General features: G+C 48.9%; 1 protein-coding gene across 2 annotated transcripts in view; it reads left to right on the top strand.

Annotated features, from left to right (window-relative positions):
* Positions 1-10,455, top strand: part of SARDH (sarcosine dehydrogenase) — a 119,225-nt gene extending 108,770 nt beyond the window's left edge. For both annotated transcript variants that reach the window (XM_029611035.1, XM_029611034.1), the window contains exon 21: positions 10,179-10,455. In XM_029611035.1, the coding sequence (XP_029466895.1) occupies positions 10,179-10,304 (126 nt within the window). In that variant the 3' untranslated portion in view covers positions 10,305-10,455. The remainder of the gene's footprint in view (positions 1-10,178) is intronic.
* The last annotated feature ends 1,769 nt before the right edge of the window (positions 10,456-12,224 follow it).

The raw sequence follows: 12,224 nt of genomic DNA, 5'->3' as shown, positions 1-12,224 counted from the left end.
TTGGGGTCAACATTATGTAGGCAGGAAGAGCCTTTGGCTCCGATGACTGTGCCAGAGACATCTCAGCCCTGCCACACCAAGGGGCTTTGGCTGGAGCACAGCTCCACAGCTCAAGGATGACTTCTTTCTTTTAATGTTATCCAAGGGCTGGTGAGATCTAGTTCTGAAAGTATAAATGTTAAGGGATTGGGGAAAGGAAACCTTAGACTCAGTATCTAGCAGGCTAGCTATGTGGTCTGGCGGAGTTTTTTGCTTTCATTCTAATTTCTCACGCCAAACGTCATGACGTCACGTCTTGAGTGGCCCAATTGCACGCACAGGGGCCGCTTTCGCCCGTGCGATGCGTCTATCTTCGCGGGCAGCTGGAGGCAGGGGAGGGGAGCCGCGGTCCCTCGTCGCCGATGTCCGTCTCCGGAGGGGGGCTGCAAAAAAAGTAAGTCGCTTCGTTGCTTTTCACTGCCAGTCCTCTCTCCCCTCCTCCCAAAAAGCAAGGCTGCTTTTCACGCCTTGCTTCGGGAGGAGGGGAGAGAGGACTGACAATCCCGAGCGTAGGATTGTCCGTCCTCTCTCCCCTCTCTCTCTTGCAACTTTTTTTTCCGCTTTTTCCCTTTTTTTTTTTTTCCGCTTTTTTCCGCTTTCGTTGCTTCCGGAGGAGGGGAGAGGACTGGGGCTGCCCCAGAGACCAGCACCCATGGACGCAGCCAGGGCAGGTGAGCAGGGGCTGGGGGAAAGTTTGCCGCCTACCCTTACCCCTGCCTCTAACGCAGGGGTAAGGGTAGGCGGTAAGTTAGCAGGTTAAACGCGCGGCAAAACGGCAGGGTAAAAAAGCGATAGCTGGGGCACACGTTACTGTATGGGAGGGAATAGCTAATTCGATCGTTTACATGTAATATACATGCCACGGGCGGAAGGGGTTACCCGGTGACTTAAGGACGCGGTAAGAGTAGGTTAAAGGGGATTGTGTATCGCAGGAAGGGCTAACGCGGCCGAAAAGTGGGTAGAAAGCGGGTTAGGAGCAGGGTAATCGCGGCTGCACTTTACTGTATTGACCTGAAAGTTAAGAGAGCAGAATGTCAAACTTTGGCATGCATGTAGCTGGAAGGAGAATTTAGAAGTGCATGCGAGGGAATTAAATGGATTTGTTTGTAATTCCCATCTGATCCTGCAATCTGGAATTTGGTTTAAAGTATTCAGAAAGTTCCAAGATACATTGTTCTTGAGCACCCGAAGAGACTCCATGAAGGTACCTGGTTGTACTTATACCTTCTTGCTCAGTTTCATGACAGCCTGGTGCTGGACCAGAGAAGTCATCAGCTGTAAGCCCTGCGATGTCAGCACAGAGCAGGGTCCTTCCTTCAAACATACAGAGGTCCATATTCAGTAGGCTGGTTAATTGACAAGTTATCTGACTGAAGCTAGCCAGATAACTTGTCCCATATATTCAGCAGGATAATCGTCCCGCTGAATATACCAGCCTAAAGTTATCTGGATAACTATAGCTGGATAGCTAAAAAACCAAACCGGCTATGTTTGAATATAGCCAGGTAGGTTTTTTAGTTATCTGGCCTTGTGAGGCCGGATAATATTCTACTTAGCTGGATATCTTTAAAAGACATCTGGTTAATTAGTGCTGTCATCACCCAAGAAGATAAAGCATCAGCGGAGCACTCCCCTCCCTCCCCTCAAAGCGTAATAGTAAGGCCCTGTTAAGCCGTGCTCTCCTAGCCCCTCCCGCAAATCTTTTTAACCACTTAGGAAGGGCATTGTATGCCAGCCCCCCCCCCCCCCCCCCCGCTCCTGATTCTCCCTTAGAAAGTTAATTGGACTGCCTGCCCCCCCCCTTCTTACCCACCGACAAGGAAAAATAGTTGTGCCCAGCCCTCTGACCCTCCCTATCCCCCTGATAACTTTTTTTTATCTGAGCTGGGAGTGAGAGACCCTCTGCTATGCTCCCGGCACCTCCAGCGCTGCCGCTGATGGGGGAGGAGGCAGCCCAATTATGTTTCTAAGTGAGAACTGGGACCAGCGCTGGCGTACAATGCCGGCCACTTCTTAAATCTTTAAAAAGGTTTGGTGGGATGGCTAGGAGAACACGGCCTAACAGGGGCACTTCATATTACGCTTTGAGAGGGGAGGGAGGGGATGGCCTTGCTGATGCCTTATCTTTTTGGGTGATAACAGTGCTACTTAGCCAGATATCTTTTAAAGATATCCGGTCAAGTAGCATGTTATCTGGCCACACAAGACCAGTTCCCTGTAGGTACCAGGATCAGTCCAGACGGTGGGTTATGTCCCCATCCAGCAGATGGAGTCAGACAAAGCTTCGGAGGGTCCTGGCATGTAAACCAGTGGACCCTCTGCTGATCCTCAGTATCTTTCTGACTCCAGCAGATAAGAGTAGGGGAACCTTGGGCTTCCCCTGTTTAGAGGATAATTCCTCCTCTTTACTATTCCCTTTATTTTGTCTTTATCTGAGGTTGGATCAAGTTTGAAAAAAAAAAAAAGGTTTTAAGTTGGAGGTTTGTGTGACTTGCAGGCAGTGCTGTCCTATCTCCTCCTCCCTCCCCCATTCCTCCCTCCATGGGGTAAGTTTGTTATTTGGATTTTCCTTGTCATCTCCTTACTTTATTTCACAGGTTTCTTTCTGTTACCGTCAGCAGGGAGGTGGATGCTGGAGGTTCCAGCCTCTCCCCTCCCTCGCTGCGTTCTGCCCCGCGGCCCCGAGACACGCATTCCCCGGGGCCGCTGCAGCAGAGAGGTCCCATTCCTCTGCTGCTGATTAACAGGGGCAGAGGTGTAGCGGGGGCGTCTTCCCGCTCCCCGCGGCGCGTTCTTTATCGGCCCCGTAGCGTCTCACTCCCCCCCTTCCTCACAGAGCATGCCGAGGTGTGCTCGGCGTGCGGCGAACCAGGGTCGCGGTTGTCCCGCGGGGGTCTGTGTACTAGGTGCCTCCCTGGTGGGGAGGGCACCTTTATGCTGCCGGATCGACTTTCTTCACGCAATTCAGCGCGCCACAGGCAACAGGGGCTGGCCCCGTCTCCACTTCTAGCGGGAACAGTGGCCATCTTGGAAACGGAGGAGCGCGTGTTGCAGCCATTAGCTGAAGATGGGGAGGATTGCATCGATATTCCCCCACCGATCCTGACTCCGGTTCCACTGCTAGTCCCCCAGGGACCCTCGGGAGACTTTTCTACACCCCCCGGGCCCCCCAGCCTTTTCTGCGGATTTTATTGTGCTCATGCATAATGCTTATTTACAACGACTGGAACATTCCTTGGTTCCCCCGATGGGACCACCGCCACCCAAAGCCCCCCGGATAGCGGATCCTCCCTCGGAGGCTCAGAATGCAGCGGGAGGGGGGCGGCACCAGGGACTCCCCATGAGACCTCCAGGGTGCATTTCGCCCTCCCCCCGGCAGGAGGGGCGGGCTCTTTCCCGGACCAGGGGGGGATTTCACCACCACCGCATCAGGATGATCCCCTGCTGGCAGCACAGATGGAAGGGGATGACCCACGGGTCCTCCGTATCTTTCAGAAAGAAGAGTTAGACGCTCTCATCCCACATATTCTGCACGAGCTGGACATCGAGCCCCCCCTTGATCCTCCAGGTCCCTCCACTCCGGTCGTTTCCTCATCCAGCAAGAAGGGGGACCCAGTCCTAGCTGGCCTGCGTCCATTGTCCCGGGCCTTTCCCACACATCCCACCTTCCTCCAGCTATTAGCCAGGGAATGGGATACTCGTGAGGCCTCGCTCAAGGTCGGAAGGGCAATGGAGAAGCTATATCTTCTCCCTGAGGATTTCCTGGACCTCCTCAAGGTCCCAAAGGTGGACTCCACGGTGTCGGCGGTTACCAAGAGGACAACAATCCCAGTTATGGGTGGCACGGCCCTGCGGGACTTACAAGACAGGAAGCTGGAAGTCTTCCTCAAGAAGGTGGTTGAGGTCTCGGCCTTGGGAGTCCACGCTGCCATTTGTAGTTCGCTAGTGCAGAGAGCAGGACTCCGTTGGGTCCAGCAACTCCTTACTTCTCAGGACCTGCCGCCGGAAGAAACAAGCCAGGCGGACCGCCTAGAGGCTGTCATAGCCTACGGAGCAGATGCTCTGTATGATCTGCTCCGCGTTCTGGCAAGATCCATGGTTTCCGTAGTCTCGGCGAGGCGCCTCCTCTGGCTACGCAACTGGTCGGCAGACTCCCCTTCCAAATCCAGCTTGGGATCTCTTCCTTTTAAGGGCAAATTTATTTCCAGTGAGGATCTTGACCAGATTATCAAGTCTTTGGGGGAAAATGTGGTCCATCGCCTGCCCGAGAACCGTCCGCGGGCCCCCAGATCATTTAATCTCTCTAGAGGTCGGGCCCGCACACAACGCCATTATCGCAGTCCGAGACAGTCGGCGCCCCCGGACGCCTTCTCCAGATCTCAGTCATGTCCTCGTTCCTTTCGCGGCCGCAGAACTCCTCGAGAGGGAATGACCCAGGGGGCCTCCTCCAAGCCCCCTCAATGATGCCAGACCCACCCACTCCTCGACTCCCTGGATCGGGAGGTGAATATCTCTCTTCTACAAGGAGTGGGTTCACATCACGTCGGACCAGTGGGTGCTGGACATCCTAAAGAGCAGTTACGCATTGGAGTTTGCTCGGCCCCCAAGAGACAGGTTCCTCTTCTCGCCCTGCGGACCGAGTCACAAACAGCTTATAGTGCAACAGACTTTGGACAGGCTCCTGGATCTCGGGGTTATCTCTCCCGTCCCCTCCGGAGAGGTGGGCTCGGGTCATTATTCAATCTCCTTCGTGGTACCCAAAAAGGACGGATCTTTTCGACCAATCTTGGATCTCAAGGAGGTCAACAAGTCCCTCAAGGTCCTTCATTGCCGAATGGAGACCCTACACTCAGTGATTGCGGCGGTACATCAGGGAGAGTTCCTCGCCTCTCTCGACTTGACAGAGGCCTATCTCCACATACCCATTCTGAAGGCCCATCAATGGTTTCTTTGTTTCAAGATTCTGAACCAGCACTTTCAGTTCCAAGCTCTCCCCTTCGGCTTGGCAACTGCTCTGCGGTGGTGGTGGTGGTGGTGGTGGCAGCTGCTCTCCATCAGGAGGGGATCCTAGTTCATCCATACCTGGATGACTGACTCATTCGGGCCAAGACTTTCTCCCAGGGTCAGGCAGCGGTCACCCGGGTCGTCCAACTCCTTCAGTTGCTCAGCTGGGTTGTGAACTTCGCCAAGAGCAGTCTCAGTCCCTCACAGTATCTGGACTTCCTGGGCGCATGCTTCGACACAGTTCACGGCAAGGTTTTCCTGTGACCGGACAAGGCGCAATCTCTCCGAGAGCAGATCCAGCACTTCACCTTTCTTCCTTCGTCCACATCTTGGGATTACCTACAGATCCTGGGATCCATGGCTTCCACTATCGACCTCGTACCGTGGGCTTTTGCGCATCTGCCTCCCTTACAAGGGGCACTACTCTCTTGCTGGAAACCGGTCTCGCAGGACTATCAGCACGTCCTCCCTCTCCCGCAGCTTGCCAAAGTCAGCTTGGGTTCATGGCTGAACCCACTCCTTCTTGCACAGGGCACGCCCCTCGAGATCCCGGATTGGGTGGTGGTTACCACTGATGCCAGCCTGGCCGGTTGGGGGGCAGTGTGCCAAAGGAGTTCAGCGCAGGGGCAGTGGACAAAGGCCCAAGCAGCTTGGCTGATCAATCGTCTGGAAACGAGAGCAGTACGACTGGCGCTCATACATTTCCTGCCTCTCGTGAGGAACCGGGCGGTGCGGATTCTCTCGGACAATGCGACCACAGTAGCTGATATCAACGCCAGGGTGGCACGAGGAGTCGGCACGTATCGCTGGAAATGGCCCGCCTGATGTCGTGGGCAGAAAGGTATCTCACCCGCCTATAGGCCTCCCACATTGTGGACATAGACAACATTCAGGCGGTTCTAAGGCCACGAAGACAACGATTGCTAGGTGGCTCAAGGAAGCCATAGTGGCGGCGTACGTTGGAGTGGGTCGGGCACCACCGTTGGGTGTCAAGGCTCATTCACTTTGGTCTCAGGCAACATCCTGGGCGGAATCCCAGTCTGTCTCCTCTCAAAAGATTTGCTGGGCGGTGACTTGGAAGTCTCTGCACACTTTTGCATGACATTATCGTCTGCACTTGCAGTCGTCAACCTCTGGGTATTTTGGCGACAGGGTCATTCGAGCAGGGCTTTCAGGGGCCCACCCTATTTAGGGAAGCTTTGGTACATCCCACCGTCTGGACTGATCCTGGTACGTACAGGGAAAAGAAAATTATTTCTCACCTGCTAATTTTCGTTCCTGTAGTACCATGGATCAGTCCAGATGCCCTCCCTGGTTTTTTGGGGTGTCTTTTTCTTCTCTCTGCTCGATCTGACCCTCGGCTGTTCAGGTTCTGTTATTGAATGTTTGCCTCTGTTCCTTGGAGGCGATTCTACGGTTCTTCTTGCAAGTTCATGTTGGGGGTTTCAGTTGCCCCAGTTACAGTTCAATGTTCGATTAGTAATCTTGATCCATCTTCCTCTATTTTTGGGCTTTGATATTCTCTATACTGAGGATCAGCAGAGGGTCCACTGGTTTATATGCCAGGACCCTCCAAAGCTTTGTCTGACTCCATCTGCTGGAAGGGGGACATAACCCACCGTCTGGACTGATCCATGGTACTACAGGAACGAAAATTAGCAGGTGAGAAATAATTTTCTTATAACTTTAGACCTGCTCAGAAGTAGATCTAAAGTTATCCAGCTAACCTAGCTGGATATACCCGATATTCGACTTGGTTAGCCGGATATCTTAGTCCCTCCCTAGAAAGCCCCTGAAATTCCCCTTTTTTATCTGACTATCGGGCATATATAATACAGTGCGCTCCACTGGAGCGTTTTCGACGCGCTAGCTTTACCCCTTATACAGTAAGGGGTAATAGCATGTCGAAAATTCGTGGCCAACCTCCCCATAACTAATAGCGCCCGCAACATGCAAATGCATGTTGATGGCCCTATTAGTTATTCCCGCACGATCCAGAAAGCAAAATGTGCAGCCAAGCCACACATTTTACTTTCAAAAATGAACGCCTGCCCAAAGGTTGGTGTTAATTTCTGCCGGTGCCGGGGAAATGTACAGAAAAGCAGAAAAAAACTGCTTTTCTGTACACCTTCCGACTTAATATCATAGCGATATTAAGTCGGAGGCCCTAAAATTAAAAACAAATTAAAAATTAAAAAAAAAAAATTATGGTGGCGTCCGTTTTCTGAACCCGTAGCTGTCAGTGGGTTTGAGAACCAATGCCGGCAAAATTGAGCGTTGGCTGTCAAACCTGCTGACAGCCGCCTCTTTTTACCGTGGGCCCTCATTTGCATACTAAATCGCGCACACAGGAGAGTGGCCTGTGCACGCGCGGGAGAGCGGGCGCTCGCTTCGGAGCGCTGGCTCTCCCACAGGTTTTACTGTATCGACCTGTAAATAACTACTTATCTAGCTATAATTTAGAAGTATAAGTGGCTGAATATGCCACATTTGCCATTTAGACGGATAACTTGAGTTATCCATCTAAATACTTTTGAATATCTACCCCACAGTGAAATAGTGAAAAAAAAAATTAAAAAGTGCCTTATTCTAGCAACACTAGTCCTTTGTCCACCAATACATATATCTTTTTATAAATCAGCCACAAAATGCATTTCAGTTAATAATAGAAATTATAATGCAAAAATGCCATTTCCTGACCAGGCGTGACTAACAATGTTTTCTTATGATGATGGGTTATAATGAAACCAGTGCAAGCAGGTCCATTCCTTGCTTGAATGTCAGGCATATATTCTTCCTTTCGGAGACGTGCCAGGCTGCTGTCTTTAATTTTCTTTCTTTGGCCTTGCTCCTTAAAAAGGAGTAGTTGTGATACATTCTCTGGTTTTATACAGGTTGAATGTAGATGGTAGGGCAGAATTTTGGGAAGGAACAATAATCCTGATCCATGCATTATGAAGTTTAAAATTGAAAGTATAGGTGCCATGCTGCACTTTCCAAGACTCTGGCTTTCTCAGCTGTTATGTTCTGAATTTTGTTGGCGTCTGCAGTATGTTTGACCCTCGCACTCTGCTGGAGCTTCTGGTCTGTGCAGCATTTAAGAACTGCTCAGAAGTGCTCTGATTAAAGAAAAATCATCCATGTTCTCAGGCAGAACTCAGAAATATCTTAGAGAGGGAAAAACTCTTCTGAAATATCTAGAGGTCCTATTTTGGCATGATTCTAAAACGTATCTCTCATCTTTGGGTCTTATCTGGAGTTCCATGCAATGATCCACATGCTTACCTGGACCCTCACACTATCAACTGCATGCTGTCGTTAAGATCAGTATTTATTTAAATATTTATAGGTCTTACAATCCAAAGTTACAAGTAGCATTGAGACCAACATGCATAATTACATTAAAATCTAGACAAGATAGATTAATATGAGCTGTACAGCAAAAAGTAGAGATTTTGGATGTTAAAGAAATGGAGAAAATCGTAAACGTGATAATTTATAGATGGAGTAAGCCAAGGTGCAAAGCCCAGGTGAGAGATCTGGTGAGAGGACAAAGTTATCTCATAGTACCTACCGAGCTGCACACAAAATGGAAACAGGGATGTATTTGGTCTACCGCCACCCCCTAGACACTGATTCAGTGCTGCTGCCATGCTGCCCACTCTTCTCCCTTCCATACAAATCTCTGTGTTGTGCATGAAAATCCTCACAGCTCAATGAGCACACAGGTTTATTCTCTATGCTCACTGTGCTGTAAGGATCTCTACTGGAGCCAAGTTCCGAGAAGGGGGAAGCGGTAGAAGTGGAGGTGAGAAGGGTGCCTTTGGAGGTCTGAAACAGGATTGCAGAGTAGCCAGAGGGGGAGGGGGAGCGGGGGTGATGTGCATGCAGAAAACTTTCTAACCCCCTAATTTTGCTGCCCTAGGCACAGGCCTAGTTGGCCTATGCGTAAATCTAGGCCTGAATGGGGAACTTTCATGCAGGTGACATTGAAAAATGGTTAACATTTCTCTGCAGAAAGTCTTCCTACTTAATAATATTTATGTATTTTATTTATATTTTTATAACATATTTTTTTAACATTACTTGTTAAAAGAGAAATGCTTTTCTTTTTGTACAAAAAATGCTAACTCTCCTCCCTCTAAAACCACTCTCCTCCCTCAGAAACCTCTTCCCTTTACTGCATTTTAGTGAGTGATCATTCCTTTGACCTGGATATGTGGAACTTTTTTAGGAGTGTGATAAATGCTACAAAACCCTGACCTTTTATTTCAAGGTTGCTCACTTGGACTTTAGCATCACATAAATAAACCCAATGGGGAGCTCCTGATGTAAAATGAAACAAAATGTTCTGCAGGCTCCAGTACAGAAGGAAAAATTTAAATCGTCAGAAGGTAGAAGCAGCTCCCCTCTTTGTTGAACTCTCTTGAGAGGATGATTCATCTTTGCAGGCCTATTGTGGAAGAACTGATTTGAGCTCTGAAAGGGGTGGTCTCAGCTGTAGGAACGTTGGGAGCTCAGCAGAGCCTGCAAAATCAGGGTCGTGGAAGCCCGAGGCTTGTCCTTTAGTGCTTATGCCTGGCACTGAGCTGTCCCCTGTAGTATGACTCCGGTGCTTTGGCTCTCAGTTTTTTCCTATATGCAGAAAAAATGTGAACAGTACTGTGCGTTCTGAAACTCTTAATGTTCTCTCTTGCTGAGCATGCATACCACTGTGGTAGATGAAGAATGAATGACACTGAGTAGTCTATACAACAAGTAGGAGCATTGGGAGCTAAAGTACCTGACTCAAGGTGGAAGTGATGCTCAATTTCCCAGGTTTACAACTCCACATTCTCTCCAATAGGCTATGGTGCTAGGTGCTATCAGGGTAAGAGTCCGTAGCATATGGCTTTGAGGATCTTCAGCTTAACACCTCTTGGGCACTAAGAATCTTAAGTTCATTTTCTTTCCCATTTGGTAGACAAAGTTGTATTGCTATTCTGTGTCAGGGGCAGTACATGAGAAGCCTCATAAAGATTGAACCCATCAGTCACTCCATAACAAAGTACTTGGAAGCCCTTAGTAAATACTGCACGTAATGCACAGGCAAGGATTTGTATGCATAGCAGTGATGCCTTTTAATTTCCTCGTAGGTATCCTTAGACTTTGTCCGAAGTGGAGAGTTTGCTCTGGAAAGAATGGGCATCTCTTATCCTGCTGTGGCCCATGTGAAGTCACCATTTGACACTGATAACAAAAGAGTGAAAGGAATCTACTGAAGAAAACAGGAGGGCAGGACTGGGGTCTGTTTCCACGAAAATGCCAGAGGACAGAAAAGACCAGATTCTTCACTTGTGTAAAAAAAAAAAAAAAAAGGTTTACAGCTTTCAATCTTTATTTGCTCTTGTTGTAGTTGGAGACTGTCCCCAATATCTCAGGGAGAGTCCCATAGGCAGGATTTCAAGGAATGAGAATGCCCTGCTTTGGGACACAGGTTCTCACAGTATGGTTTAAAGGACACCTAGAGGGTCTTGAGAGACTTCCAGAGTGCAACTCCACTGAGGGAGACCCAGCTACCATCTTGCACAGGTTAGACAACCAACCTGCAATCTACAGCTGACTTTGAGCTTTCAACCAGAAATTTAAAGAAAATAGAATTTTCTTGATAACCCACAATTTGGTCCAACTGTAAAAGCATTGTTGTGTTTATAGAAGTTTAAAATAATGACACCCTTCCTTTTAACAGAAATAAAACCGTTCTTTCAAGTCTGTTACAATACTTCTCCCTCCCTCTTAATTTTGTAAGTGCAAACTCCTTCAAACACAGGTTCATGGAAGCTTCAGTGTGTCTCTTGTGCCTTGGAAGAAGCTGTTATGATTTGTTTAGAGAAGTGATGTTATGCTGCTTCCTGTGAGCTCGTGTGGGAGAACATTGAGTGCAGGAGTTCAAAATATGAAGAAGAATGAAGCATTCACTGATGAATGATCCTCCTCACCCTAGAGACCTTATTGGATAACACCTGAGAGATTATTGCAGAAAAACTGAGGTTTTTTGGCTTTTGGCTTAGTTCTACCAACTTGCTAGCCTGACTATCAAAACCCCATCTTTTTATCACACCATCCTCAGAAAGAAGAGAAAGGTCTGCAGTGAGTACTTAATCTCACTACCTCACCTTTTACCCTTTGATCCAATGTCAGTTACTGCACAGCCCAGGCCCACTCTGCCTGCCTTTCCTTCATCAATGCTAATTCTTTACCATAGTTTTGAAACATATCTATAGAGATGTTGCTCACTGCTGCACCTTGCTTTATATTGATTAAATGCTGCTGCAGTCTCAGGAAAGGTGGTTTTGCAGGGATGTATCAACCGTGCACAGACACGGACATCAATCAGGTACTGGGCTGAATGCCTCATTTCACAAGACTGGGCTGGCTGTTTGGCAATAAACTTTCAAAAGGACTTATAACCCTTTCACGAGATAAATGCTATGCAGCAAGGCTGGATTTAAATCACAGGTACCTATAGGCAATGTGGGTGGGAGGTGTTCACCCAGGAATAAGAAGATGTGGGACCTCCCATCCCTCTTTCCTCCTCCCCAGCGGAAGACCTTGGGAGGGACCTGCTCCTGATTGCCCCTGCTTTCCCCTCTGGGAATCTCCCCCCCCCCCCCCAAGTTGTTGTGTAAAGTGCCGGCGATTCTGCCCCTATAGCAGTAACAACAACTCTGAAAAAAAATTCATTGCAACTGTCATGCACTCACAGGCCCTTCAGCAGTTCCATCCCTCCACCTGCATGGGCTTCTTGTTACCATGGAAACAATGTGCCAGGGGCAGGGCTATCACAGAGCCCTTGAATGCTTAACGGCTTGCAGGCCTATGCTTGATTTTCTTTTTGGAGTTGCTGATACCACTGCAGGCTCAGGGCTACAGCTGCTGGACAAGTGACAAGGCAGGGAACGGCCTGGATAGCGGCAGAAGTGATACTCCAGCACTTATCAAAATTTGGCGCTGGGGGCAGTTGCCTAGGTTGTCTGTATCTAAATCTGGGCCTGCTATGCAGCCTTGTCACAGTAGTGGATTCACTTCTGAATTTCTTGAAAATCTGAAACAAATTTAGGACAGCTTTGAATTTTTATCATATTTTCCCAAGTCTGCTGGCACAAATCTGACAGATTTCCACAGTGGATCTGGGGAAGATT

The sequence above is a fragment of the Rhinatrema bivittatum genome, chromosome 8, assembly GCF_901001135.1.
Source record: "Rhinatrema bivittatum chromosome 8, aRhiBiv1.1, whole genome shotgun sequence".
Lineage (NCBI taxonomy): Eukaryota > Metazoa > Chordata > Amphibia > Gymnophiona > Rhinatrematidae > Rhinatrema > Rhinatrema bivittatum.
This window is presented reverse-complemented; position numbering and strand designations above follow the sequence as displayed.